Source organism: Vipera berus (genome assembly GCF_964194415.1).
Source record: "Vipera berus genome assembly, chromosome: 3".
NCBI lineage: Eukaryota > Metazoa > Chordata > Lepidosauria > Squamata > Viperidae > Vipera > Vipera berus.
This window is the reverse complement of record NC_138204.1, coordinates 115,489,092-115,510,186: the sequence shown is the minus strand read 5'-3', so window position 1 is coordinate 115,510,186 and position 21,095 is coordinate 115,489,092. Positions and strand designations below refer to the sequence as shown.

General features: G+C 39.2%; 1 protein-coding gene across 3 annotated transcripts in view; it reads left to right on the top strand.

Annotated features, from left to right (window-relative positions):
• The first annotated feature begins 627 nt into the window (after window positions 1–627).
• Window positions 628–21,095, top strand: part of LOC308666165 (flavin-containing monooxygenase 1-like) — a 29,688-nt gene continuing 9,220 nt past the window's right edge. For 2 of the 3 annotated variants that reach the window (XM_081324756.1, XM_081324755.1), the window contains exons 1-8: window positions 628–676; window positions 2,715–2,742; window positions 4,210–4,346; window positions 8,635–8,823; window positions 9,489–9,651; window positions 14,438–14,580; window positions 15,713–15,912; window positions 18,945–19,300. In XM_081324756.1, the coding sequence (XP_081180882.1) occupies window positions 4,215–4,346; window positions 8,635–8,823; window positions 9,489–9,651; window positions 14,438–14,580; window positions 15,713–15,912; window positions 18,945–19,300 (1,183 nt within the window). In that variant the 5' untranslated portion in view covers window positions 628–676; window positions 2,715–2,742; window positions 4,210–4,214. Of the gene's footprint in view, window positions 677–2,382; window positions 2,458–2,714; window positions 2,743–4,209; window positions 4,347–8,634; window positions 8,824–9,488; window positions 9,652–14,437; window positions 14,581–15,712; window positions 15,913–18,944; window positions 19,301–21,095 lie in introns of all 3 variants that reach the window. The other variant, XM_081324757.1, reaches the window with a different exon arrangement.

The window sequence follows — 21,095 nt, the reverse complement described above, 5'->3', positions numbered from 1 at the left end:
AATTAGTATAATGTGAAATCAATCAAATATTAGAATTAGCCTGCAATAAATTAAATCGTGCTATCCCAAGAAGACAGGAATGCTTGAGGCAATATAATAGAAAAAAGTAGAAGAAAAAAATGAGCCCTGAGGTCATTTTGAAGATGAGCAGGGGATTGAAAGAAGGCGATATCATCCATTTATGCTCCAGAAACAGTTGTTTGCTTGTTCTGTTGATGGGACAACCTAGCATTCCAGATAAGTCCTTAATCATAATATTTAAGTGTGGAATGCTTTTGCTACTGTCTGCAATGAAACCTTCTGGTGTTAAACTGTAGCTAAATAGGCATTTAATGCCAAGGGGGGGAAACTGAATCTCTCAAGAGATGCCCAGCATGCTTATCATTTTATTTTCTTGGCTCAAATGTCAATGACTCTCTCATCATTTTAAATCTGATTAAACAGCTTCTTTCCACATGCTGATGATGCTGTCAGTTTACAAAGTTCTCTTATGTAATGCAATATTAATCAAAAGAATGTTTGCTTTGTCCTCTCAGAAAAAAACAGTTCCACCCTTCCACACAGTCTTGCGACATACTTTATACATATCCATTGCAATACTGTGCCGTCTGCATTTCAAAGTAATTCCTTCAAAGCAACTTATGCAGGCCTGTGAATGGGGGCTTATTGAAACGAGGTAAGATTGTGACAAGCTGTCAGTCTTCTGCTAGAGACATTCCAAAGTACAAATATATGCATAATGAGAATAAATAAAACTTTGCTGCTGAATGTAGCTAGGGATTGATTTGCCACTAAAATCCTTTCTATTGTTTTTCAGAATTATATAATACAGGGGGGAATTAATTTTGCCAATTGACCAGAATAGCTATAATTTGCCTTTACAGCAGTTTTGAATGCAGAAAGTAATTTTTATGTGTTTATGATGATATATTGTATACTTTGTAGAAATACTATATGTATTGTCAATCATTAATTTCAGCACATATTCATAGCATTTGTTCTGCTTAGCTGTAGAGTTTCCTTGTTTTCATACTGTACTCACCTAGTTCTTACAATGAAATTTATGATGATTTTCCAGCCAGGAGGTCACAGAACCTGAAACTAATTAGGGCTAAGAGGGCAAGGCATAACCAAAGTAACCTAGCTGGTTTTCATGCCTAAATGGGGACTAAAACCAGGGTTTGCCCACTCCTTTTTACAGATCCTTAAACTACCTCACCATTTTGCTGTCCACAAATTTCTGTACATGAAACTAATAAAGGTTTTGGCTGATTATATTAGGCTGCAACAGGCCCGGTAGTTTAAATTTATACCCAGAGGAGGTAGCCAATGAGGTCACCAAAAGAAATTCTGTGGAAACTCCAGATATATGTATGTGAGCTGGTTCTCTACTTCTTTACAAATCATTCACTTTTCATATCCCAGGAGAAGTCTGGCACTTTAAGCTACATATTCTTTTAAGGACAAGTTTTGAATCCAGACTTAATTCTTAGGAGTGCTTGCTTATAGTTGGAGATATAAGCAACCAATTAAGAGTCATGGCTTTTTCCCTTGAAGGTCTTATAATCTCTACACACTTCTTAATGGATGGCTAGATAGATAATTCATAATTGTGTAAATTGTGGTTTACACAATTTTTATGAGAATTTTTCAATACAATAAAAGTATTTTCTTCTTTCGGCAAAACGTCTATATGAGATTTCCAATCCTTTAAAATCTCTATTATATTTTCCCTGATCAAATTGGTCAGCTTTGCCTTTCTGCAAGCTCCATCCCTTTTATAATCCAATCTTCTAGTCTGGGCAATTTATTATTTTCCCAACTTTGTGTGCACAATAATGTTGTCACATACAATATTACTTTCTCATATTTCTTTTCTAGCTTAACAAATATTTTAATTAAGAAAATAATTTGGCACCAACATACAATAAAATCTCTGACAGCATCCTTATTTCTATACCTTGCATGGACATTAGTCATAATAAAAACAGAGGGAAGGGTATTCCAATAAGTGCCTTGCTTGGAGGCACCCACTGCCCAGAGAACAAGCAAAAGCAAGATGGTCATATTGGAGGTATTTCAGGGTATTAGAAAAAGTAGAACCTTCTTTGTGTATTGTGCCAGCCAAATGTGGCAGCCATTTTATGAGCAGCTTTCCCACCCATTTACCTCATATTTTCAAATTTTTTAAATGGATGTGCAGCAGAAAAAGACTATTGCATATATTTGTGGATAAGCCCATCTGTGGATAAGCCAGTCCTTAAATTAACCAAAATACCATGAAAATGTGCCACCATACCATACAAAACATGTAATTCCAGATTTATGTTCATCATCATTTTTTTCTCCATTTTATCTACTAACTGACTGCTATGTTTGTAGTCTTGCATGAAGAAAAGTTCTGGAGAACTTGAAAGCTTGCATACTTTTTAGACATCTGAAATTGTCATAATAAAGGTATTGTTTCATTTTTAAAGGTATTAATTCTTCTGTTCATGCTTAGTTTTCATCTTTGATTTAATGATATTCACCACCTCAGTCTATGGGTTCTGCTAGTATTGTGTATAATTATTATGATTTTCTCTTATAATTTCATATATGTCAATATATGTGTGACAATATTCTGCTAATTGCTTCTTTTCCCATATATAAAAATTCCTATACTTTACATCTAAATATTAGGATTATTACAATATTGCTCTCTTTTCCTGTAGCTATGAAGCTGTACTAATTGTTAGAAAGGTATGGCTGTTTTACTTATAATTTTCTTATAATCAACCCTGTCCCATTTCTATATGTTGTTTCGTCACAACGGCAGCTCGGCCCAATCCTCTTACTGGGAAATATGTGTACTATCAACTGTTTCTCTAAAATATTTTTTTCAAACTTGGCTTTAAGATGTATGAGCAGCTATCCCACCCATTCAACTCTACAATTATGGTAGTAGATCCACATATATTAAAGTTGTCCCTACTCTAAACCAAGGCAGTATGTATTGCGCTTAGCATTTAGAAAGCAAAAAGAATGGATCTGAAGATCAGGCATGATTAAAGCATTTATCCTGTTCCACATTTTTTTGCAAGAATTCTAGTAAATGATAAGCTATTAACAGGCCATGTGAATTGGACCAACAATCCATTAATGAAATGGAACCTCCTGCAAACCTCTTTTCAATTATGCACCCTTTTTAATCACCTATTTAGTGATACCAAGCTGGGGGGAATAGTGAACACTGTAGAAGATAGGCTCAAGATCCAAAAGGATCTTGACAGACTTGAACATTGGGCCCTATCCAACAAAATCCAGTTCAGTGGTGAGAAAAGTAAGGTTTTTCACATGCAAGAAAAACCAAATGCATAGATATAGAATAGGCAGTGCCTGGTTCAATAGCAGTAACTGTGAGAAGGGTCTGGGAATTCCAATAGACAACAATTAACAGTAGTATCCTGCAGTTGCCAAAAAGGCCAATACAGTCCTAGACTGCATAAAAGGATAGTATCAAGATCATGTGAAGCATTAGCACCCTCTTATACTGCACTAGTAAGATCACACTTGGAATACTGCGTCCAGTTTTGGTCACCATAATGCAGAAAAGATGTTGAGACTCTAGAAAGAGTACAGAGAAGAGCAAGAAAGATTATTAGGGGAGTGCAGGCTAAACCATACGATGAATAGTTGCAGAAACTGGTACTGCCTAGTAGTTTAATGAAGAACTATGGATGACAGGATAACAGTGCTCCAATATTTGAGGAGCTGTCACAAAGAAGAGGGGATCAACCTGTTCTCAAAAGCACCTGATGGCAGGAAAAGAAGTAACAGATGGAAGTTTAAAAAAGACAGATGCAACCTAGAATTAAGGAGAAATTACCAGTCAGTGAGGACAATTAATCAATAGAATGGCTTGCCTTCCAAAGTTGTAGGCTCCATCACTAGAGGTTTTTAACAAGAGACAGGGCAACCATTTGTCTGAAATAGTATGAGGTCTCCTGCTTAAGTGGGGGGGGGTGAGGACTAGAAAACCTCCAAGGTCCTTTCCAACTGTTTTATTCTGTATTCTATCCAGAGGAAATCAGAATTCAGACCTGAAAGTGTAATTTAAACACAATTTTTAAGAAGGGTGCAACCAGCTCTCATGACAAGTTGCAACAGGAAGCTACTTTCATTATTAAAAATAGTAACCTCATATGTTTCTGCTCTTCTTGCTTCAAGAAGCCATGGTGAAAAAAGTAGCCATCATTGGAGCTGGTGTGAGCGGACTGACCTCCATTAAGTGCTGCCTGGAAGAGGGACTGGAGCCAACTTGTTTTGAGCAAAGTGATGACATAGGGGGATTGTGGCGATTCACAGTAAGTTAATGACAGTAGAGTGTAGACCCATCTCTACCATGCCCATGTGTTATGTTGCTTAACTATGAAAAGAGACAACTGAATGTTTGGACTATGTGAGGGTGGCTTTTATTACAGGTTTTATTATTTAAACAGCAAATTAACTGATAAGTAAAACTATTTTTCCCTTAGCAAGTCCTGATGAAAAGTATTCAAGATATTTACCCTACCAATAATTTCAAGATATTCACAAAATATTTAATAATTGTACTTAATAACTATTTTCCCAATTCATTCTTTAAATCAGAGCATATGTTATGCAGACAGAAAATAGAACAAACTGTAAAAGATAATGAAAAAACAGATCTGCGAACAATTATTTATTTATTTATTTATTTATTTTATTACATTTATATACCGCCCTTTCCCGAGGGACTCAGGGCGGTTTACAGGGTAATTAAAAACCAAAAATACAAAAGTTAAAAACCAAATTAGAAGCAAACTAAGTTATAACTAGTAGCCAGCACAGGTTTGTTAAAAACAGACCATGCCAAACCAATCTTATTTCATTCTTTGATAAAGTGACTAAATTAGTAGACCACTGAAATGCTGTGAATATAGTATACTTAGACTTCAGTAAGGCATTTGACAAAGTAGATCACAACCTTGGCAAGCTAGAAAAAGGTGGAATAGACAGCATTGCCACCAGATGGATCTGTAGCTGGCTGACAAACCATACTTAACGAGTAGTCCTCAATGGCACAACAGCCACATGGAGAGAAGTAAGCAGTGGGGTTGCCAGAACCCATATTGTTAAGGGGTCTCTTTCTACTTCTATTTCTTCTATTATTCTGGGTTCTGTCATACTCCTGGAAGGGAGGGGGGAGTCTCTGAATACTTGCTCTTTGAACTGTCTCCCCTTGATATAAGCTTGAAAGGAGGGGAAAGGAATGCGCCTCTGGCCATCTGGCTTATCTCCTGTTTTGGAAAGGAAGGTGTGAAGACCCAACAAACATCGCTACAAGCCGGAGACAAATCGGCATTATCAGCTCTTTCCCACAACAGACTTAACACCTGGGGACTGGCCGTTTGAATTGACCGGATGACCTATTGGGGTGGGGTTTGGTTGGGACTCTTTTAACCTATTGATCTGAGTGGAAAATCCTCAGATCCTATATATTATGCCTGCTATCAGCTTCTCCTAATAAAAGTTCCTTTTGGAAGACACTACTTCCATGAGTTCTGCTTTCTTGGGATGAGGTTTTGAAGTAGGCCCTGACAGGGGTACCACAAAGCTCCGTCTTAGGCCCAGTACTCTTCAATATCTTCATCAATGACTTAGATGAGGAAATTGAAGGGGAACTCATGAAATTTGCAGATGACACCAAACTGGCAGGAGTAGCCAACACCCCAGAAGACAAACTCAGGATCCAAAAAGATGTGGACAAACTTGAACAATGGGCCCTATCCAACAAAATGAGTTTCAATGTGGAGAAAAGCAAAGTTTTACATTTAGGCAGGAAAAATCAAAGGTACAAGTTCAGATTGGGCAAGACCTGGCTTAAAAACAGTAACTGTGAGAGGGACCCTGGAGTCCTAGTGGACGATCACTTGACTACAAGCCAGAAATGTTCAGCAGCAACCAAAAAAGCTAATACAATCCTGGGTTGTATAAACAGAGGCATAGAATCAAGATCACACAAAGCATTAGTACTGCTTTATAAAACCCTAGTAAGACCACACCTGGAATATTGCAGCCAACTTTGGTCACCAAGAAAAATGTTGAGAGTTTATTTATTTATTTATTTATTATTTATTTTAATTTAATTTGTATACCACCCTTCTCCCGAGGGACGCAGGGCGGTGAACAGGGCAATACATAATAAAAAACAGGATACAAAAATTAAAAAGTAATTAAACAGCAATGCCCGTAAATAAATTAGTACACGTTAAAAGTTAAAACCGATTTATAAAACCCAACCCCATCCCATCAGGCCAGGCCAGCTTGTTCAAAAAGGAAGGTTTTGAGATCGCGCCGGAAGGAGCGAAGGTCGGGGGCCTTCCGGAGCTCAACTGGCAAGCGGTTCCATAGGTCTGGCGCGCCCACAGAGAACGCTCTCCCCCTGGGGGCCACCAATCGACATTCCTTGATCGGAGGCACCCTGAGGAGGCCCTCTCTGTGGGAGCGCACTGGACGGAGGGAAGTTGATGCCGGCCACAGGTGTTGCCATAGGTAATCTGGACCCATGCCATGTAGGGCTTTGTAAGTCATCACTAACACCTTGAACCTCACCCGGAGGGCAACCGGCAGTCAATGCAGCTCGCGGAGCAAAGGTGTAACATGGAAGTATCGGGAAACCCCCAGCACAACTCGCGCGGCTGCATTCTGCACCAGTTGGAGTCTCCGAGTGGACTTCAAGGGCAGCCCCATGTAGAGAGCATTACAGTAGTCTAGACGAGAAGTCACGAGCGCATGAGTGACTGTACGCAAGGCATCCCGGTCTAGATAGGGTCGCAACTGGCGCACCAGGCAAACCTGGGCAAAGGCCCCCCTAGTCACAGCTCCAATATGCTCTTCTAAAGAGAGCTGTGAATCTAGAAGGACCCCCAAGTTGCGCGCCCTATCTACGGGGGGTAATAGCTCACCCCCCATGGCCAGAGATGGGATAATCGGAATTTCCCGGGATGCCGGCACGAACAGCCACTCAGTCTTGTCAGGGTTGAGTCGAAGCCTGTTCCTCCCCATCCAGACCCGGACCGCCTCCAGGCAGCGGGACATCACATCGAGGGCATCACTGGGGTGGTTTGGGGTCGAAATAAAAAGCTGGGTATCATCAGCATATTGATGATACCCAACTCCAAAACCATGAATGATCTCACCCAGCGGCTTCATGTAGATGTTGAACAGGAGAGGCGAAAGAACCGATCCCTGAGGAACTCCACAAATGAGAGGTCTCAAGGTCAATCTCTGCCCACCTGCCAACACCGACTGTGAGCGTCCCAGAAGGTAGGAGGAGAACCACTGGAGAACTGTGCCTCCCACTCCTAACCCCCTGAGACGTCGCAGCAGGATACCATGGTCGATGGTATCAAAAGCCGCTGAGAGGTCTAAAAGGACTAGGACAGAGGAGCAGTCCCTGTCCCGAGCCCGCCAGAGATCATTCACCAGCGCAACCAATGCCATCTCCGTGCTGTACCCGGGCCTGAAACCCGATTGGTACGGGTCTAGATAATCAGCTTCATCCAAGAACAAAGGGAGCTGTTGCGCCACCACACTCTCAACAACCTTCGCCAAAAAGCGAAGGTTGGAGACCGGACGAAAGTTGTTTAATATTGCTGGGTCCAAGGCAGGCTTCTTGAGGAGGGGTCTCACTACTGCCTCCTTCAAGGCGGCGGGAAAGCTACCCTCACTCAAAGAGGCAGTAATCACTGCCTGGAGCCAGCCTCGTGTCCCATCCCGGGCCGCATAAGTCAGCCAGGAGGGACACGGGTCCAACAAACACGTGGTGGAGCTCAGTTTGGAAAAAATTCGAAGCGCAACTAAGATGATTAAAGACCTGAAGACTAAAACATGAAGAACAGCTGCAGGATTTGTGTTTGGCTAGTCTAAAGAAAAGAAGAAATAGGGGAGACATGATAGCAGTATTCCAGTATCTGAGAAGCTGCCACAAGGAAGAGTGGGTCACATTGTTCATCCGAGCACCAGAGGGAAGGATGAGAAACAATGGTTGGAAACTGATCAAAGAGAGAAACAACCTGGAATTAAGGAGAAACTTCCTGACAATGTTCTCCAGGCATAAACTTTTGAGGAGTTACGTCATGTGAACAGTAACATCAACATTAATTAATTTATTTATTTTTCCTGTTATGCCCTTTATTGTGCAAAATAAGTTCCATTTTTATTCACAGTGGGTGAATCATGAAAGAATATACCCAGCTTTCAAGTATTGTACAGTATTTGATCTATTTGCCACCTTCCATTTTTTTGGGTCTAAATATTTGTATTTTATCAGATATTGCCAACAGATACAGTAATAGAATTGTAATTAGCCTTCTTTAATCACCTCACATATCCTTTTCATAACAAGTATTGTGCTTCATCTGAAAATGGCAGTATGTCTGAAAATGTTACCTGAATCTGTCTAAACTCAAGTAAATTACATTTTACCCCTTTTTCAAGAAACCTAGATTCCAAATTCCTTTTGGAATCCTGCCCACGCATCATGGTATCCTGGTTTCTGGCCTGATGCCTTAACTACTATACTGAACTGGCTTTTTAATACATAATCTTGTAATATTTTATGGATAGGACTATGTTGAAGATGGAAGACCCAGCGTGTACAAGTCAATGGTTAGTAACAGCTCTAAGGAGATGTCTGCCTTCACAGATTTTCCATATCCAGAAAACTTTCCACCCTTTTTATCCCACCACCACCTCCTGGAATATCTGAGGATGTATACAAAACATTTTGATCTCCAGAAATACATTCAATTAAAGGTAAGCTTTAAAAGTATCATTAGCTGAATGTTCACATAAAAAAAGCTGTACATTTATTTCTAGAGACTTTGGTTTAGTGCAATTGAAACCCAGACTTTGCTTCTTGAAGTGTAAACTTTCCAGAGCAAATATATGATTTTGGCTTGTTCACTTGTTCACCTTCATTTGTACATTCATCTATTTCTAATCTAAAAAGATGCAGATGAATTTAAAGCCAGATGTACAGGTAATCTTCGACTTACAACAGTTCATTTAGTAACTGTTCAAAGTTACAACATTAAAAAAGTGACTTATGACATTTTTTCATACTTATGACCATCATAAGCATCCCCACAGTCACATGATCAAAATTTGGACACTTGGCAACTGGCTCATATTTATGAAGGTTGCAGTGTCATGGGGTCGTGTGATCAGCTTTTGCGACCTTCTGACAAGGAAAGTCAATTCACTGAACAAGCATGCTACTAACTTAACAATTGCAATGATTCACTTAACAACAGTGACAGGAAAAGTTGTAAAATGGGGCAAAACTCATTTAACAAACGGCTTACTTAGCAACATAAATTTTGGGCTCAATTGTGGTTGTAAGTCAAGGACTACCTGTATTTATAAGTTCAGTCTTTTTTTGGATTATCACAACTGATTATTTCCTGGAAATGTTCCAGACAAAAGTGATCAGCATTAAGAAGTGTCCTGATTTCTCTAACACTGGCCAGTGGGAAGTTGTTACGGAGGCCAATGGGAAGCAGAACTCAACCATTTTTGATGCTGTGATGGTTTGTGTGGGCTACCTTACTGAGCCTTTATTGCCACTCAACAGTTACCCAGGTATATTTCCAAGCATATATTTAATTTGAAATGCACAATCGGGTACTCCAGGTTTAATATTTACTTTCAAAACACATGGGCAGAATTCTTAAGAAGTGATCAATTGTCACTTTGCTGAACTTGTGTTCTCTAGACGTGCTTCATGACTTTTGCCATTAATAGGTAAAGGTAAAGGTTCCCCCGCACATGTGTGCTAGTCGTTTCCGACTCTAGGGGCCGGTGCTCATCTTTGTTTCAAAGCCGAAGAGCCAGCGCTTGTCCGAGGACATCTCCGTGGTCACGGAACACTGTTACCTTCCCACCAGAGTGGTCCCTATTTTTCTACTTGCATTTTTACGTGCTTTCGAACTGCTAGGTTGGCAGAAGCTGGGACGAGTAACAGGCGCTCACTCTGTTACGCGGCACTCGGGATTCGACCCGCCAAACTGCCGACCTTCTGATCGACAAGCTCAGCGTCCTAACCCACTGAGCCACCGCGTCCCTTTGCCATTAATACATCTGTTTTATTTGTTAAATTACAGGTTGAAATCCTGAAGTAAATGACAATATAATATACATGTACATACACACTTAAGTATCTTTGTAAACATGATGATGGTGATGATGATGGTGATGATGATGATGATGATGATTTTATCTGTTCAGTCAAGCCTGACTTGACAATTCTATGGCCCAGGTCTCTCCACATCTTCCAATCTTGCACTATTTCTTTAAGTTTTTCTATGCTCTGGCTGGTGTCAGCTTTGATAGTGTGTAGCCACTATGTTCTTTGTTTTGTTTTGTTTTTTTAAAATAATTTTATTGATTTATCAAAATATAAAATACAAACAGAAATTAAAAAAAGAAAAAGGCACCAACTTCCGACTCTCTTTAACACAGTAGAAGATAACATTAGTCACAACCTTTTGCTTTTGCACAATATGTACAAACCATTTCTACAACAATACACTTGTCTGATTAACAAAAGCAAAATCAACTTTTCATTTTCTTTATCAATGCAAGCACAAAATCTGGAAGCAATTTCAAGGTAGAAGCTAGCTTAAATATATTCTCATCTTTGGATAAAAGGATCAGTTTAACCATGTCTACTTTACACGGCTGTGGGAGATAATATATACCTCTATTGACTCATTAATCTTTATCCTGATTCCTATTAAAAGAATCCTCAATAAGGATTCAATTTTTTTAACCTTAAAGGGAGAAAACACTTTCCCTAGTTTTAGTATTTTGCTAACATTAAGCAATGCTCAAATATTATATATAAAAAGTGAAAACAGAACAAAACTAAACAATAACAACCAAAAGAAAACCCTCCTTCATTTTAAGCCCAAAACCCAGAGCACAAAACTACATTAAGGCTTTCTCAGTTTTACAAAAGGAACAAACAGACAAACGAACAAAACATCGGCAAAAAAACCCAGAGAGCATACATTTACAAACTTATTGTATACATATAGGTAAAGGTAAAGGTTCCCCCACACATGCGTGCTAGTCGTTTCCGACTCTAGGGGCCGGTGCTCATCTCCGTTTCAAAGCCGAAGAGCCAGCGCTTGTCCAAGGACGTCTCCGTGGTTATGTGGGCGGCATGACTAGACGCCAAAGGCGCACGGAACGCTGTTACCTTCCCACCGTAGTGGTCCCTATTTTTCTACTTGCATTTTTACGTGCTTTCGAACTGCTAGGTTGGCAGAAGCTGGGACAAGTAACAGGTGCTCACTCTGTTACGCGGCACTCAGGATTCGACCCGCCAAACTGCCGACCTTCCGATCAACAAGCTCAGCATCCTAACCCACTGAGCCACCGCATCCCTTATTGTATACATATAAAGCTACCTTAATCCTTTTTTTCAATACATACAGTATGTCAAAACTTTTAAAAATCCATCCTAATCAGATCATTAAATTTAAGTCACTCCCTCCAGCTTGTCTTCATAGAATGAGTTTTTATTCCTCTCAAGGGTGTCATTTATCTTCAAGGAGTTCTCAGCCTGTGAAGTTTCCAACTCTAAGATATCAATCATATCTTTCTTTCTCAAAAAATTCTCCACCTTGTTGATATCCATAAGGAAAAAGTCCCAAACTTGCTTTCTTAAGAATTGTAAATTCACTTGACACTCTTGTTTCATTTGCAAGGGAGGCTTTTATTCAAATCATCATCATAATAGAAACTGGTGTCAGATTTATATTCCAAAGGTACAGTTAGATTATTTGAATTATTCAGCATTTGTAGACTTAACACAGTGAGTTGATAGTTTCCTACAGTGGATTGATAATCTTTTTTAATCTCCTTTAAACCCTAGAGACTTTACTGTATATTTGATTTTCAATACAGACTTTTGAAAAATGTCTTTTATCTCTTTTAATAACAGATTCCAAATCAGAATTAGACGTCTTCATGTTTGACCTCAGCTCCCTCTAGTGGTCAAAAAATGTTCTTTCTTTTTTCTCTCCTTTTTCTGGCCAATCAGAGCTCATAAAAATTGGAAGATTTCAACCACCAACAGCACCCACTACAAAACTACGAATTATTTTAAATGTAGCAAATTAAAAGTCAGAGCTTTTATCCTTATATCTTACCAGAAAAAGTACTCCACACTTCCTTCCTTTGGCTGCCTTCAGCAACCCTCTTCCCTTGTCATTTAACAACAAAGGAATCTCAAAAATGTGAATAGTTTCAAAAAGGAGTATTAAGCTGTAGTTAAAGAAAGCCTCTTTTAACTCATTAAGATAATAAGTTCATAAATTGATTTAAGAAATGAAGGGCACAGCTTATTGTCCTTTTGAAAAATAAATTCCAAAATGGCTGTTTTATCCAACTCCCAACATGTTTTCTGCCCTGCCCTCCAGCTTCAGCTCATCCGCTGTCTTGAAGCTCAGCTTTTAAAATGGCTTACAGACTGCTGCTGTTATCAGAGGGTCTTGAGGGATGATTGTAAGACACTCCCTAATCCAGGAGGGTCAAATAAACAAGAGGAAGCCTGTTTCTTCGTTGCTGAGTTGGAAAAACTACAGTCCAGAGAGAGGAGGCTCTCAGGACATGTCAGCTTGCTGGCCATTTCTCCATCTGAAGTCCAAGCCACCATGTTCTTTGATGGCCTGGTTTCTTTTTATTGCTAAACTCTTCCAAACGTAATTGCTTTCTCCAGTGAAGTAAATGAGACAGTTTGGTGATTTTGCCTTCTAGTGACATGTCTGGTGTTAGGCACTCCAATACCTGCTTGTTAATCACTTTTGCTGTCCAAGGACTTTGTAAACATACACATTTGCAATGTGAAGAGGAGGAAGGGTGTAAGAGCTAGTTCTCAGCCTGATCCAAATTCAAGCAACCGTTAAGTAAACAAACCTTCCCCATTATTGGTGAAGATACAAACTTAATTGTATACGTATAATTGTATACATATAATTCTCACCTGTACCATAGGGATGTGAGAAAAAGGTTCAAAAACTCTCCACCTTAATAGATACCGAGAGATATTGGATCTAAATTGGACATTAGTTCACTTACTAAAATTCTTCAAGCATTACACATTCATTTTAATAAACTGTGCTAAAGAAAAGTTTGAATTATCTTTTAATTTTATCTTGTACTGTATTTTGTTTGTGTTTCGGTTTCTTAGTGAAACAGAAAATGTAGCAAAGCAGCAATATCTCATGGGGAAGGAGAAGCGAATTTTATTTGGAGGGAATTTATACTGATAAATTGTTATGCTAAACTATATGCAAATTTAATACATTTTGGCCTTTTACAGGAGTCCCCTGACCCACCCAAAATTAATGCCTTTGAAAATTGTCATTTTGCTACAACCATCTGGGAGCTCTCTGTAGGGGCACAAAATGGAGCCTAAATCCTTCTCCAGTCCACAGTTTCCACCTCTCAATTACAATGACTCATTGTAATTATATATATTGATACAAAACAATTTCTTTAAAAAGTAAGAAAGTTGAGCATTATTAGAAAGCCTTGCTCTATTCTGTTTTACATCTGCATCATTATCTTTGGCTCTGATTTCCCTTTTAGCTTGTACTTTCCCTCGTTATGATACAGGATGAGATGGTTTTATTTCTGCCAGTTTAGGCTTTTCTCTGTTTTTACAAAAGTCTTTACTGAATATACTTTAAATTTACAAAACAGGATCTCTTAAAAATTATCCTAATTATGCAGTCTTGCTTAAGAACTGGCACAGACAACTTATAGCCTTCCAAATGTTGATCAACTGCTAATCCTACCAATTTTCATCTTGGTCATATTACAACAAATAGCAATTGAAGCCTGAGAACAATTAAAACATTTATCTACTTTAGAATTACATTACAGTTTTGCTGGATGACCAAGCTGTAGGTAGCCCAGCATTCTTCACAAGAAACGAAGAAACCTATGGCTACAATCATCTGGTTGACCTTTTGCCAACTTATAAAAATCTTCACAAAGCAAGCAGAATTAGCTTGCAGCAGAGAAAGCAATGGTGGACTGTAAGATAATTTATATGACAATGTCCAGCAAAGACTGCTAGCATCAACTCTATTCCAGAAATATATTATTGAATGTTGTTTTATGAAACTCAGATATAGCTATTAAATGAAGGAATATCAGCACCGCTTAAAATCCCCCTAAATGCTATCCATCTTTGTTTTTTTACAGGAATATTGAGGAAAGCACTTTATGAACTTCTTAGACAGTATCTAGTTGGCAAGCTACAGTTTCAAATTTCCCACCAATAATGAGTCTGCTATTATTTATTATAAGTTTTATCTGGAAGTTCATTGAATTTGTCTTTGTTTCCCCACAGGCTTAAAAAAGTTTAACGGTCACTATTTTCACAGCCGGGACTACAAAACCCCAGAGGTATTCAGGGATAAAAAAGTACTTGTGATTGGCATGGGGAATTCTGGAGTTGATATTGCTGTGGAAGCCACTCAAACAGCAAAAACGGTAAAGTATCTTAGAACTGCTTCACTTTTGGGAAGCTGACTGGGCTACATTTTAGCCTTGATTTTGGTAGGGAAGTTCCTCACACTTTAGACCAACACTGATAAGAGAATAGTCACTGAGGAGGAACCCAATTCTATGTAAGGTAAATCTTCCTGATTTTGATAGGAAAGTTCCTCACACTTTAGATAAATACTGATAAGAGAATAGTCACCGAGGAGGAACCCAATTCTATGTAAATCTTCCTGATTTTGATAGGAAAGTTCCTCACACTTTAGACCAATACTGATAAGAGAATAGTCACCGAGGAGGAACCCAATTCTATGTAAATCTTCCTGAAAAACACACCCCTCAGCTAATATGAGCGTGAGAAAAATGAGAATTTTTCCATATATGTTCTTTCTCTTTTTTAATTGTAAGTTGCCCAGAGTTGTTAAGGAATTGGGCAGCCTCAAAACTGAAATCCATCAATCAAAATATTGGCCTTTCAGAAGCCCATGAAGTTTTGGCTCATCTCCCACCCAAGCAATAGGCCTGGATGTTAATTTACTGTAGCTCTGGCATGTGTATACAAATTACATGGGGGAAACTGATAGTTTTACTCGGGCCTCTGCTTTGTGTGTGTGTGTCTGTGGATTGGTTGTTTCTTTTACTTAGTGGGCACTGTTAGACGGATATTGGCAGGCCACAGTATAGCCAGCATGAATTAAAATAACCAGGTGGACATATAGAAGAAGCACTATAAGCAGTTCCTGGATCTGTCTCAATCCAACATGAAGTCTGGAAGTAATCCTAGATAACTAATGCCTTCCAAGATGGTCAGCACTGCATGTGTTAATATTATTTATGAAGCTTTATATCACCTCAATTACAGTTGGCATTAAAGAGTTCACAGCCTAACATTATAGTGCAGATAATATGGGAGACAGACAATGAATGAATAAATGAATGAATGAATGAATGAATGAATGAATGAATGAATGAATGAATGAATACAGGTTCTCATTGTAAGAGTCCCAAGCCTCTCTGGGCTGAGATAATACTATTAAATATTTTTGTATGAGGTGTAGATATGACTTGAGATTTTTGATTATATCAGGCTGCTGCTCTCTTTCCATTATCTTCTATTTTTTAGGTGAAGATCAGCACAGAAAGAGGTGCTTGGGTACTGAGCCGTGTTTTTGATAATGGCTACCCCTGGGACATGATATTTCTAAGTCGTTTTTTGAATATTATCCGAAATAGCCTTCCTGGACGTATCACAACATGGATGATTGCCAACAGAGTGAGCCAGTGGTTTAACCATGCAAACTATGGCATAATTCCTCAAGACAGGTACTGAGAATAAATTGGAGTCTAAAGATGGGTAGATAATAAAGTTGACAAATACAAATATTTCTTCTAAATTCTAAGTTTACAATATAAAATCTTAGTTGAAGGAAAAAGAAAATATATACAGAGAAGGGCTGGATATCTCAAACCTCTTCCTCTCCTCCAGAATTCCTCTACGTTTTCACATCCTGATCCTTTCCCCTGCATTAGTGATTGGTACCTAATAGTGCCACTTGCTGGCCATTTATCCTGGCCACCTAGTCTAGCATTCTGACTAACCAATTCTGTATTTATTTATTTATTTTCCTTGAGAGATAAACCAATCTCATTGGAAATAAAGTAGTGTTCTGTTTTGTCATGTTATATAGAAAACTCTTTTTAACTTCATGTATTAAAAATCAATTTTGTGTAGTGGTTAAGGCACCACACTAGAAACTGGGAGACTATGAGTTCTAGTCCTGCCATAGGTTAGAGTCCAGCTGGGTGATCTTGGGCCAGTCATTTTCTCTCAGTCCTAGGAAGCAGGCAATAGCAAATTATTTCCAAAAACTCTTGCCAAGAAAACTTAAAAGGACTGGTTCAAAAAAAAAAAAAGCAAAACCCTGACTCAAAGACATGTGCACATACACATTAAAATGCAAGCATTTAACTGAGAAAGAGATAACTATAGAACTGTCAAGATCACATTACTTGGAAAGTAATTTAAAAAGAACAAAGGACAATAGAACAGACCACAGTTTGGCATGTTCTATCACAAATGAAGAACTTGCAAGACAAATTCTGTGTAAAGAAATTAGGGATTCAAATTATTACTAAGCATAATGTTTCAAAGAAAATTATATTTCCATGCATAGCCTAAATTAGCATTAAATACTAATTTTGCAATTTGTGCAGAGATAAAAAAACCCTGAGATTTAGCATTACCCTAAAAAAAATTAAAAGCCTAGTGCAAATTCATGGCTATATATATCATATGTGCATATGTAAGTTTTTACACTTAGCCTCACAATTTCCCCAGGATTACTCAGGAATTTAAAAGAGCCAAAAGAAACTCCTGAGCCGAGGTTTCAGCAAGCAAACAACTTTTATTTTCATCAAAATAGAGTTAGGTGGCCACATCTCTCTTCATGGCTGGTAGAGAGATGAAGACAACAACCAGGAAAGATGTCTTCCACCTTTTATACCTTTCCAGAACAAAGAGATCTGGTCTTGGTACTAGGAACCAAAAGGTACAGAAAAAAAATTCCTAGATGATGACTCATATGCAACAACCCAGGTTCCACCATAACTCCTTTTCCCCCTCCTCTTTAACATGAGGCTTTTACTTTTCCAAAATACATAAAGCATCTGACTACAAAATAATGATTACAAAATAACAAAACAATGATTACATAATAACAGTACAAGTATCAATATAAAATGTTTACTATATATATAAAATAGCTGCTAATGTCAAACTTATACTAAAATCATAAGCACAATAAAACCTCTTCACATAAAATAAGCAGTGTTGAAGGAAAAGTCTTCATCAGGGTTCAGTCCAAGCCAGGAATAAATAACATGGTGACTGCTTTGGAAAGAAGCTTGCAGTTTATTGAAGAGAAGAGCCAGACAGAAAGATGGCTCTGGATGAAAAGAGTAGCACATGTAGTAGGGAGTGAGTTTAATACCCTTTTGGGCTTATGTTTCGAATTGTTTCCTGTTCCTGTTTGAGGCTTTGTATTTCCTGGGTCCTGTACTTTGACCTGAGTCTGAGTGTGCCCCTTTGGCATCTGTGAGTTAATCCTATTATGTCCTGTCCTAGAGTTTGGGTGGGGTATGTCTTTGTCTTCCTAAGCTTCTAGCTGGAGGGCTTCAACCTTCCTGAATGGATTATTACATCTGCATTTCTACAGAGCTGGTTTCTGCTTGGGAGAGGGAGACTTGGGGCTATAAAGAAAAACTGGGCATGCTTTTCTGCCTCTTTAAGATCCTTTGAGGAAATATAATGTTCTGCCTTTTTAATATTTCCTTCTCGGGGGCGGGGGGGGGCAGGATTCTCAAAACAAATGTTCTCTGCTTCCTTTTCTGCATTTTTACAGCTTCTTGGAGATTCCAAACACTAATGAGATTGCTGGGCAGATGGCAGTTGTGCTCCTTCCCAATTTCCTTCTCCAGATTTTCGCCCTTTGTTTTAAAAAGACCAACGCTTTTCTTTATCAAAAGAAGAGAGTGGCTGCTGACCTGTATGTGACAAAGAGCCATTCCTCACTCAAGGGGATACGGATTGTACATATACAATATGAAACACAGTCTGCATTCAAAATATGAACACTAAAGGGGACTCCAAAGTTTAAAATTATTTTGTTCTACAGCTGATAGTGCTATGTCCTGAATAATCGACATTCCTTGCCTTGAGCAGATTCACTTCAGTCAGTACAAGGCAACACTGTTTTGGAGGCAAGGTTGCAAGCAGCGCAATTTGCTAATTATAGATGTACAAATCTAGCTATAAATAACAAGATAGCAAGCATTTTAAATTCTACATTTGAAAGGAGGCTTTTCTTACATAATGCTTAGTACTTCTATCTGAATCTACAGGAGTAGTTTTCCTAAGCTATGCTAGAGAAGAGCAGAGGTTTGTAAACCACTTCTTTTATACTGTTTAAGAGAGAGATAAATGGATTTTCTTCTCACCATATTACTAGATCTCTAGGCCATCTAATAGAATTGATGGGCAAGAGATTTGGAAAACTTCAAAGGAAATACATTTTTACACCATGCTAATTTCACTTGCACAAGCTGTGAGAATTGCCCTTAGTTTAGGCCAGCCTAGAACACACACATGCACAAACTTATACATTCTTGGAGAATAACATTATTAGCCATTATACATTCATAGCTAAATGAATGAAAATTCCAGGCTCCGAGGGAAAATGTCTTTCAAGTAACTTTATCTGATAAGAATGATGTGTAAAAATGCTGAAAAGAAAGAATTATCCAGGGAGTATCTCCTTTGCCTGCAATTTACTAATTGCATTTATTTTTTTTCCTAGGAGTGTGATGAGAGAACCTGTATTAAATGATCTACTTCCTTCATGCATTATCACTGGAAAGATCTCTATTATGCCTGCAGTGAAAGAGTTCAAAGAGAATGCTGTTGTGTTTGTAAATACTCCCACTGCAGAGGAAGTAGATATTGTTGTCTTTGCCACTGGATACAAAGCTTCCTTTCCCTTCATTGATGAATCAATCCTCAAGATTGAAAACCGTCATGCCTCCTTGTATAAATACATCTTTCTTCCTCAACTAGAGAAACCAACATTAGCCATTATGGGCTTCATCAAGCCATTTGGTGCAGTCATGCCAGTTGTGGAAATCCAAGCACGCTGGGTCACACGTGTCTTTAATGGTATGTAGACTGAGTTGCAATCCTTTAATGAGTCCTTGAGCATATCTATTTTATATGCAAAATGCTGCTGGACATCAGATATGAACTAAAGTTGGTATTCTTTGATAGTAACTTCCCTGCAGAAGTTACCAGCCTGCTTTCAGACGTACCCCTGCTCAGTACCATCACAAATTAATTGTAGACAGCCAGTTCAGCCAAGGCCATTACTGACAATAGTATTACTATCATATCTCAGATCTTAATAATTAACTCCAGGCACCCCCCTTCTGAGACACTGACAAATCTATTCTTGCTTTTCCTTAGCAGAGTGTTTGCATCTTGTACCTTCTCATACTTTTGCCTTAGAGCAGGTGTTCTCAACCAGGGGTGCTCACACCCCCTGAGGGTGCGAGACAATATTCCAGGGGGTGTGTGAAAATTTGGGTTTTCAAAATTATTGTATATATGTATAATTCTTTGCCATTATTTTGAACTTTTGTAAGGGGTGCGAGAATATATCAGAAGCATTCTAGGGGTCGGGGTATAGAAAAGGCTGGGAGCCGCTGCCTTAGAGGATTTCCCCTTGTTGTTTAGGTTTTGAAACTATCCTACTTTATTAATCTAAGACTAGTCATAACAAACTGAGTTCATCTTGTGTGCTGCTCGACTCTGCTTACTCAAATGAGTCTGCATTTTTCTGCCTTCTAAAATAGAAGTACTTGGAGATTCAAGGGGCCTATTCTAACTTCACAGTATTTCCATTCAATTTCCAGAATAACTTCCATTCCAAAGATTGCATCCATTAGATGCCTCAGAAGAACTGAGGCACAGGCCCCTTCTACTCTTTAAACCTGTTATGTATATATGTATATAGGAGATGTTCACAGAGATAGCCACTGACACCACCAGGTGGCAGGGTGCCCTGTCAGGATTGGCAGGGCAGTCATTGGCGGGAAATCCGGACAATAGGATTGGTTCCAAGTATACCTGGCTAGTGTTTGAAATGCTTTGGCATGTTTGTCAGCCCAGTCCCAAGGTGCTTGCTTGTCAAGCAGCCTGTGTAGGGGTTCTGCAATTGTGGCTTTGTGAGGCAGGAATGCATAGTAGAAATTGAGGAGCCCCAAGAATGCCTGCAATTCAGGCTTGTTTTTGGGAGCAGGGACTTCCTTGATTGCCCTCACCTTTGATGCAGATGGGTGGATGCCTTGAGCATCTATCCTGAACCTCAGGAATTCTGTCTCAGTTACCCCAATCTTGCACTTCTCCCTTTTGAGTTTCAAACCTGCCCCCCTGAACCTCTCAAGGACCGCCTTCAAACGGGTTGCCAGCACGTCCGTGGAGCTAGCTGCGATCAGGACGTCGTCAAAATAAGGGCAAACCCCTAGTATTCCCTTAAGAGTCCTTTCCATCACCTCCTGAAAAATTCCTGGCGCTACGCTAACCCCAAACTGCAACCGGTCTACCCGGAACGCTCCCTTGTGAGTGATGATCGTTTGCGCTCTAGCAGCCCCTGGGTCTACCGGCAGTTGCTGATAAGCTTGGGCGAGGTCTAATTTAGCAAACACCGACCCGCCTTGTAGGGACGCTAGGATGCTGCTGACTGCAGGGACCGGATAGGAATGGGCACTTAAAGCTCGGTTGATTGTCCCTTTATAATCCGCGCAAATTCTAATTTCTCCATTTGCTTTGATCGGCGTTACGATGGGAGTTTCCCATTCTGCTCCATCTACTGGCGTTAACACCCCCTGGTCTACCAGCTTATCCAATTCCTGCTCTATCTTTTGCTTTAACGCGAATGGAACTCGCCTCGCCTTCA